This window comes from Rutidosis leptorrhynchoides, chromosome 10 (assembly GCF_046630445.1).
Source record: "Rutidosis leptorrhynchoides isolate AG116_Rl617_1_P2 chromosome 10, CSIRO_AGI_Rlap_v1, whole genome shotgun sequence".
NCBI classification, from domain to species: domain Eukaryota; kingdom Viridiplantae; phylum Streptophyta; class Magnoliopsida; order Asterales; family Asteraceae; genus Rutidosis; species Rutidosis leptorrhynchoides.
In genome coordinates, this window is record NC_092342.1 from 10,468,748 (window position 1) to 10,477,774 (window position 9,027).

The 9,027-nt window shown below is 37.8% G+C and overlaps 1 protein-coding gene across 1 annotated transcript; it reads right to left on the reverse strand.

Moving 5' to 3' along the window:
• Nucleotides 1-1,652: 1,652 nt before the first annotated feature.
• LOC139870019 (uncharacterized) lies at nt 1,653-2,284 on the reverse strand. Its single transcript, XM_071857872.1, has 3 exons — nt 2,257-2,284; nt 2,028-2,162; nt 1,653-1,942 (listed from the first exon to the last, which is right to left on the reverse strand). The coding sequence occupies exons 1-3, from the start codon at nt 2,282-2,284 to the stop codon at nt 1,653-1,655; spliced, it is 453 nt and encodes a 150-aa protein (XP_071713973.1).
• Nucleotides 2,285-9,027: the final 6,743 nt, after the last annotated feature.

The following is a 9,027-nucleotide window of genomic DNA, read 5'->3' on the forward strand; positions in this document are numbered from 1 at the left end:
AGTAGGACATTCTCCGAAAGGGTCTTCCAACTTTAATCCAGCATGCACTTGACTGCAAAGTGGTCGAGCAGCGTTTTGGCGTAGCTATGGTTGCTGCCCGCACTTATGAGCGTACCCTTTTTTGGAATATCATTTGCCGGGAAATGTTTGTACCCCCTGTGATTCCCCCGAGCGTTGCTGAGCTGCTCATTGATGGAGCCAAGGAAAGGTGTGAAGAAGCTTGTACCCGACTTGAGCAAATCCCGATCCCCCGTCTACAATTTCTCATCAATGATCCCACCATCTCTGCTCAGGAGATAATCAATGACAAACTCGACTGAGTTTGTTAAGGTACCCAGGATGGATATTATTTATCCATGCTTGGGTAGCGTTTTTTCCTAGTAAGGGATGGGCCTTGCACCCTTGGAGGTTTTGCATCCCTATATTATATTTTTCTTTTATGTTTAAAGCAGGGTATGCATCTGATTGCTGCGTGCGAGGATGGCATATTCTCCTTAGTGTAGGGCAATCGTTCCAGCCAATGCAACCCCCCCCCCCCTTTTTTTTACATTAGCATATATTAGGTCGAATTTTGGTACATGTCCCGCTTTTATGCTAAGCGGTTGACTTTATATCTTTTATCTAACTGTAATTTGTTAGTTTCGACTGAATATAATTGGATATCTTTTTTGGTTAAAGTGCAATTATTTCATTTTTATGAAGTCACTATGGCGGTTATAATGATTCATTACAATATTATGCATTCAATAACTCTTATTTAGAATAAATGTCATGACTTCATGACGGGAGCGACCCTTCAATCATTTCATGGTCTTTTTATTCTTGCGCCAACAATCCAATGCTATACGCAAAAGTAAGCAAACCAATGCTTATAAATTTATACTCAAGACTTTTATAAAATTTTATAAGTGTGTACGCATATACAATCCAATGTAACTTATCCGTACTATAGACAAACCAACGTCTACACTCAAGAGTCTTCCGACCACGCCAATATCCGGGTTATTTAAACAAGTAAACCAAACTTGTGTTTTATAGTCTAGATTGTGCAAGTTTCCATCTTGCGCAGTGTACGAGTGTTTGAAACAAACCAATGTTTTACTACTGTCACCATTAAAAAATAGTATTAGTAACCAAACTAAACTATGCCACTTGAGACTCGGAGTGTGTCACTGTGCAGCTTAAAGGGCATGCAATTAACAAATATAAAAATGCACAAGTTATTGGCTTAAATTGCATGATTCAATTTATTTCAAACATATCATTTGACCAACACTTAGTTGTCATGTTTACAATGGAAAATAAAAATTTACATAATAAAAACTTTAAACAGTTATTTGGAGTGATCAATCCCTCTGTAGTTTTTTCATATGTAGCACCGTTTAAGTGTTTGTGCATGTTAGGTGCGTTTTATTGCTTTTCCATCTAAATTTGCTAGTCAATACGTCCATGTATCGCTTACACCAATAACCTTCTATGGTCCTTCCTATTTAGGTCCGAGTTTACTCGTGTCCTCTGCTCTGCTTGCTTCGTTTTTTCGCCACACCAAGTCATCCAATTGGAAAGATAATGGTTGTATGCGCTTATTATAGTAGCTTGCGATTCTTTGTTTGTTGATTGCTTCTTTTATGGCCGCCATTTCCCTGCATTCTTCAACTAAGTTTTGAATTTTCACGCAGTTCTTCGCTATTGCTACTTTCATCGAAGGAAGCTATGCGCATAGTTGGAACATTTATTTCTGCGGGTATTACAGCCTCGGAGCCGTACACTAAACTGAAAGGTGATTCATTGGTCACCCCTTTTGGAGTTGTACGGTGAGCCCACAGTACATTCGGAAGTTCGTCTATCCAACCCCTTCGGCACAATCCAAGCCTTGCTTTGATTCCTAACACGATATCCCGATTTGTGACCTCACACTGTCCATTCGCCTGGGGGTGTGCGACTGATGTGAATGTTTGTTTTATGTTCAGCTCTTGGCACTAATCGCTGAATGGATTACCTTCAAACTGTGTAACATTGTCACTTACTTCCAAACCGACAGACGATGTTTTCCCATACAAAATTTTGAATTTGCTTGCCCGAAATTTTTTTCAATGGTTTGGCTTCTACCCACTTTGTAAAATAATCAATGGCCACTACCAAAAACTTTACACCTCCTGGTCCTGCGGGGAATGGCCCCACTATGTCAATTGCCCATTTACAGAATGGCCATGGAGACGCGACCGGTACCATTGGATGTCGCGGAGCTTTACTCACCAGTGCGTGCAGCTGACATGACTGACATTTGCGTATTACCTCCGCGGCATCTCTCTAGATTGACGTCCAATAGTATCCGAGCTACATTATTTTGGACACAACTGTTTTGTGTCCTGAGTGCAAAGCGTAGATTCCCTCGTGCACTTCCCGTATAATCGAATCCGCTTGAGTTGGATTAAGACACCGCAAATGGGGTCCCAGGAAAGACTTTCTGTATAGAATTCCTTTATCTAACAAATACATCGGTGCTTTCATCTTAATCTTTCTTGCTTCTATTGAATCAATCGACAATGTACCTTTGTTCAGAAATTCTACTATCGATGTCATCCAACTCTGCTCCTCTTCTTCAACTGTGGCGGATACACTGTCTGTCTCAATGGATTTTACTTTCACTTCCTCAACCCAAATCTCTTTGTTAAAATGGCTGAATGTTAAGGCGGCTAACTTACTGAGCGCATCCACCTTTTTATTCAATGTTCTTGAAACCTGGGTTATCTGGAATAAATCAAAGTCCATCGCGAGCTCTTGCACAAGTTTCAGATACTTTTGCATCGATTCATCACGTGCTTCGAATATCCCATTGAATTGGTTTACAACTAGCTGTGAATCGACATATACTGACAGCTCTTTTACCTCCAAATATTTTTCTACCCGCATTTTGGATAACAACGCTTCATATTCAGCTGCATTGTTTGTTACTGGAAAGCTAAAGCACAGCGTGAAGGTGTATTCTTCTCCTTTTGGACTTTTTAGGACTATTCCTACCCCTGCGCCTTCTGGACCACAAGCCCCATCTGTGTGCATTTCCCATAGGTGTTCGGTCGGAGGTGGTATTTCTTTTGATTCATGCGAGACTTCGATATCTCCGACTGTTTCAGCCTGATAATCTGCTAGGACTTGCCCTTTTACCGTATTCTTAGTGAGATGCTTATCTCATGCTCACCTAGTTCAATAGCCCATTTGGCCATGTGACCAGAATTTTCTGGTTTATATTGCACCTGCTCAACAAGTATCAGCGAATGTAAATTTGCTAGAATTTACCAAGCAATTTTAAGTTTTTTGACAATACGTTGTTTCTTGTTATACCTACTTTATGGGTTGATCTATTACGACCATTATTGGATGTACTTGGAAATATGTTCTTAAGCGTCCAGCCGTATGCACGAGTGCATAAACCAGTTTTTCAATTGCAGGGTAGTTTAATTCGCTTCCTGTTAAAGCTTTGCTAACAAAATATACAGGCATTTGTACCTGTCTGCACATCATAATCACATTATTTTAAATGTCTACTGATTAAAAATTAGCTACTTTTAAGTTTATAGTGCGTACTTGTCCCCTGTCCGCTATCAATACTGAACTTATCACGTCTTTCGATGCCGCTAAGTAAAGTATCAACGTTTCTCCAGCAATCGGCGCAGTCATTGTTGGCAAATCTTTTAACAACTCTTTCATTTCTTGAAATGCCACTTCTGCTTCCTCTGTCCACTTGAAATCCGTCTTCTTTAAGCAATTCTTTAATGTCCCAAAAAAGGGAAGCGATCGCTCTGCGGATTTTGATAAGAACCTTGTTAATGTCGCCAACTTACCCATTAAACTTTGCACTTCTTTTTTATTTCTGGGCGATGGCATATTTTCGATTGCTTCTATTTTCTTTGGGTTTGCACGTATGCCGCGCTCAGTTATTATATGGCCAAGAAACCTTCCTTCCTCTTCTCCAAAACTGCACTTCGACGGATTGAGCTTCATATTTATCTTTCTCAACGATGCAAATGTTTCTAATATATCTTCCAACAAACCTTGTTCTGTTGTGCTTTTTATCACTAAGTCATCAACATATGCTTCTAAATTTCTGCCAATCTGACCTTTAAAAGCCTCGTCTATCACGCGTTGGTATGTTGCTCCGGCATTCTTTAGACCAAATGGCATCTTGGTATAGCAGTATATTCCCTGGCTTGTGTGAAAGGTAGTTTTATCCTCATCGTCTGTTGCCATCTGTATCTGATGGTATCCTTTGTACGCATCTAGAAAACATTTATATCGGAAGCCTGCCAGCGACTCAACTTTCCAGTCTATTTCGGGTAGAGGATAATTGTCTTTGGGACAGTCTTTATTAATGTCCGTGAAGTCTACACACATGCGCCAAGACCCATTAGGCTCTTTTACCAGTACCGGGTTTGCTACCCACATTTGGTACCTTACTTCTCGTAATATGTTTGCTTTGACAAACTTGTCAACTTCCACTTTTAACCATTCGCTTCTTTCCGGTGCCATACTGCGTTTCTTTTGTCGCACTGGCGTCAGACTTGGATTTGCGTTAAGTTTATGCTCATCAATTTCTCTTGGTACGCCGGTCATGTCTGCTTCTTTCCATGCAAAGACATCCTAATTAGAAGCTAATATGTTACGAAGCTTAAACTTTGTTTCGTCGGATAACCCTCCACCGATTTTAATTTTTTGCTCTGGATATCACTGGTTTGTGATAATCATGCAGCTTCGAAGCCGTTTTGCCTCACTTGGCTATTTTTCTGCTTGTTCCACAGATGCAACACTTGCATCTTGATTTTCTGACCTTATCGTTGCAATTCCTAATGGTGTTGGGAATTTGATAAGACCATGCACTGTGGAAGGGGTAGCTGCCAACTTTTGCAGAGTTGTGCGTCCTAAGAGCGCATTATATTTCGAGTAAGACCTTACTACAGCAAATTCTACTGTTGTACTCCTTACCAATTCCTTATTATCATCATCTACCAGCTCTAGCTCTAATTCGATGATCCCAATTGGCCATGCGGACTCCCCAGAAAATCCTGATAATGCGGTACTAGGAGCTACTAGCTTGGCTCGCACCACTCCTGGCAACAAGCGAAAACAATGTTCGTACATTATATCTACACCGCAGTCGGTGTCTATATGCAATCGCTTTATGATGTATCTACAGCTTTTAATGCGTCCTTTAATTGTGATGGGCGCATCCGAGGGTTCCTACGCTATGGCCGAGAACATGATGGGAGTGTTTTCCCACTCTTCAGATACTTCTAACTTGCGTCTCTGATTTGCTCGTCCGCTGGTTACCATATTAATGGTTTTATCCGTTTCCCTTCCATCATTCTTCTTTTCCACGGATATTCTTTTTCTCCTTTTGGCTTCTCACTTGATGTTTTTCCACTTTTCTTCAAGTGTTGAAATCTCCCTCTTTTAAGTTCAGCAACTACCTTTTCGATTAGATGCCGACATTCATTGGTTTCATGACCATAATCGTCATGAAAATCGCAGAATTTGCTTTTGTCTATGTTCCCATATTTTGACAAAGGTACTGGGGGGTCGAAGCTTTTGCATGCTGCCTCTGTAGCTAAAATTCCTTTGGTGTTTTTGTGAGGTCTTTTATTAAAGCAACATTATCGGCGTGGTTGCTTTTAAATCTCTGACTTCCTCCCCCTTTGTTGTTATTAAACTTGCGATATTGATCACTATTGTAATAACCACTCCTGGGTGGCCCACTACTTCCATAGCGCTTGCCAGACTCTGATCCTCTTCCCTGCATTCGATAGTAATCATCATCGATATCCATATTTGAAGAGGTATTTCCGCAATTTTGCTTTATATCTTCTTCTGCTCGCATATAATAATGCGTTTCTTTTATAGCTTCTGCGAAACTTTCTGGCAATCTTCTACGTAATCACTGCCATAAAGATAGGTGTCTGTCCGTATCTATACAATGTATAAAGCCGGACACCTTCTTGCTTTCTGGCAAGTCTTGTATATTGGCCACCTCCTTGGTGTACCTGTCTATTATCTCTCTTAAGCTTTCTTTCGGTTTCTGCTTAATGTCGTGGCATTCGACATGTGTTCTTTTGCGGGCGCGTAAGTTATGAAAGTTTAACAAAAAACCTTAAGAGCAAATCCGCAAAACCTGTAATGCTTTGGGTTGGTAAGCTGTTGAACCATTCCCTTGCTACCCCCTGCAGCACTATTGGTAGCATATGACATGCTACTGCATCGCCCCAGCTATGTGTTCTTGTGGTTCCTTCGAATTTTTGCAAAAAATTATCTGGATCTGACAATCCATCGTAACTTCCTAACGTTAAGGGTACCACTGGTGCTACTATAAAAGGATGATTTGCAATAGGTGGTACAAACTTTTCAGTTTTAGGAGCTAGCTTAAGACTTTGCCTGGCTTTTTATCATTGCATTACCGCGAACCTGTTGTTTACTAATTTTTGAACTCTTGCCGGTTCATTAAAAGCTGGTGCTAAATGCGGCGGTGTGACCTGCTGCAACTGAGATATAAAACTATTTGGTTGGGTCGAGACGTACTGAAATGTCCCGTTCTTATTGATTAAAAACGTTCCATATTAATTGATTTCGTTGCGAGGTTTTGACCTCTATATGAGACGTTTTTCAAAGACTGCATTCATTTTAAAACAAACCATAACCTTTATTTCATCAATAAAGGTTTAAAAAGTTTTACGTAAATTATCAAATAATGATAATCTAAAATATCCCGTTTACACACGACCATTACATAATGGTTTACAATACAAATATGTTACAACAAAATAAGTTTCTTGAATGCAGTTTTTACAAAATATCATACAAGCATGGACTCCAAATCTCGTCCTTATTTAAGTATGCTACAGCGGAAGCTCTTAATAATCACCTGAGAATAAACATGCTTAAAACGTCAACAAAAATGTTGGTGAGTTATAGGTTTAACCTATATATATCAAATCATAATAACAGACCACAAAATTTCATATTTCAATACACATCCCATACATAGAGATAAAAATCATTCATATGGTGAACACCTGGTAATCGACATTAACAAGATGCATATATAAGAATATCCCCATCATTCCGGGACACCCTTCGGATATGATATAAATTTCGAAGTACTAAAGCATCCGGTACTTTGGATGGGGTTTGTTAGGCCCAATAGATCTATCTTTAGGATTCGTGTCAATTAGGGTGTCTGTTCCCTAATTCTTAGATTACCAGACTTAATAAAAAGGGGCATATTCGATTTTGATAATTCAACCATAGAATGTAGTTTCACGTACTTGTGTCTATTTTGTAAATCATTTATAAAACCTGCATGTATTCTCATCCCAAAAATATTAGATTTTAAAAGTGGGACTATAACTCACTTTCACAGATTTTTACTTCGTCGGGAAGTAAGACTTGGCCACTGGTTGATTCACGAACCTATAACAATATATACATATATATCAAAGTATGTTCAAAATATATTTACAACACTTTTAATATATTGTGATGTTTTAAGTTTATTAAGTCAGCTGTCCTCGTTAGTAACCTACAACTAGTTGTCCACAGTTAGATGTACAGAAATAAATCGATAAATATTATCTTAAATCAACTCACGACCCAGTGTATACGTATCTCATTATTGATCACAACTCAAACTATATATATTTTGGAATCAACCTCAACCCTGTATAGCTAACTCCAACATTCACATATAGAGTGTCTATGGTTGTTCCGAAATATATATAGATGTGTCAACATGATAGGTCGAAACATTGTATACGTGTCTATGGTATCTCAAGATTACATAATATACAATACAAGTTGATTAATTTATGGTTGGAATAGATTTGTTACCAATTTTCACGTGGCTAAAATGAGAAAAATTATCCAATCTTGTTTTACCCATAACTTCTTCATTTTAAATCCGTTTTGAGTGAATCAAATTGCTATGGGTTCATATTGAACTCTATTTTATGAATCTAAATAGAAAAAGTATAGGTTTATCGTCGGAAAAATAAGTTACAAGTCGTTTTTGTAAAGGTAGTCATTTCAGTCGAAAGAACGACGTCTAGATGACCATTTTAGAAAACATACTTCCACTTTGAGTTTAACCATAATTTTTGGATATAGTTTCATGTTCATAATAAAAATCATTTTCCCAAAATAACAACTTTTAAATCAAAGTTTATCATAGTTTTTAATTAACTAACCCAAAACAGCCCGCGGTGTTACTACGACGGCGTAAATCCGGTTTTACGGTGTTTTTCGTGTTTCCAGGTTTTAAATCATTAAGTTAGCATATCATATAGATATAGAACATGTGTTTAGTTGATTTTAAAAGTCAAGTTAGAAGGATTAACTTTTATTTGCGAACAAGTTTAGAATTAACTAAACTATGTTCTAGTGATTACAAGTTTAAACCTTCGAATAAGATAGCTTTATATGTATGAATTGAATGATGTTATGAACATCATTACTACCTCAAGTTCCTTGGATAAACGTACTGGAAATGTGAAAAATAGATCTAGCTTCAAAGGATCCTTGGATGGCTTGAAAGTTCTTGAAGCAGAATCATGACACGAAAACAATTTCAAGTAAGATTTTCACTCGAAATAAGATTGTTATAGTTATAGAAATTGAATTAAAGTTTGAATATGATTATTACCTTGTATTAGAAAGATAACCTACTGTAAGTAACAAAGGTTTCTTGATCTTGGATGTAACGACCCGTACTTTTGCGATCATTTTATACTTATAAGATTAATATTTACATAAATTAAACCTTGCCAACATGATAAGCAATCCAAATTGTCAAGACTTATATTTCCGAAAAGAGTTTTACACAACGTTTGACCGTCTAGTTTGACCGATGATATCACGAACTATACAATATATGATAATTATACGTTTGTGTATGTATATGTATATATACATATTTAACATGATTAATAAATGTTTTAATATCTCATTTTGTATTAATAACAATAAGTTACAAGTATATTTTGA

What these genes read in the sequence shown, in the direction of transcription:
- LOC139870019 (XM_071857872.1), bottom strand. Translation starts at nt 2,284, where the DNA reads ATGTCAGTCATGTCAGCTGCACGCACTG. An exon ending in CATGTCAGCTGCACGCACTG is followed by an intron (nt 2,163 to 2,256) that starts GTGAGTAAAGCT and finishes CATTCCCCGCAG; the next exon opens with GACCAGGAGGTGTAAAGTTT. An exon ending in CATCGTCTGTCGGTTTGGAA is followed by an intron (nt 1,943 to 2,027) that starts GTAAGTGACAAT and finishes CATTCACATCAG; the next exon opens with TCGCACACCCCCAGGCGAAT.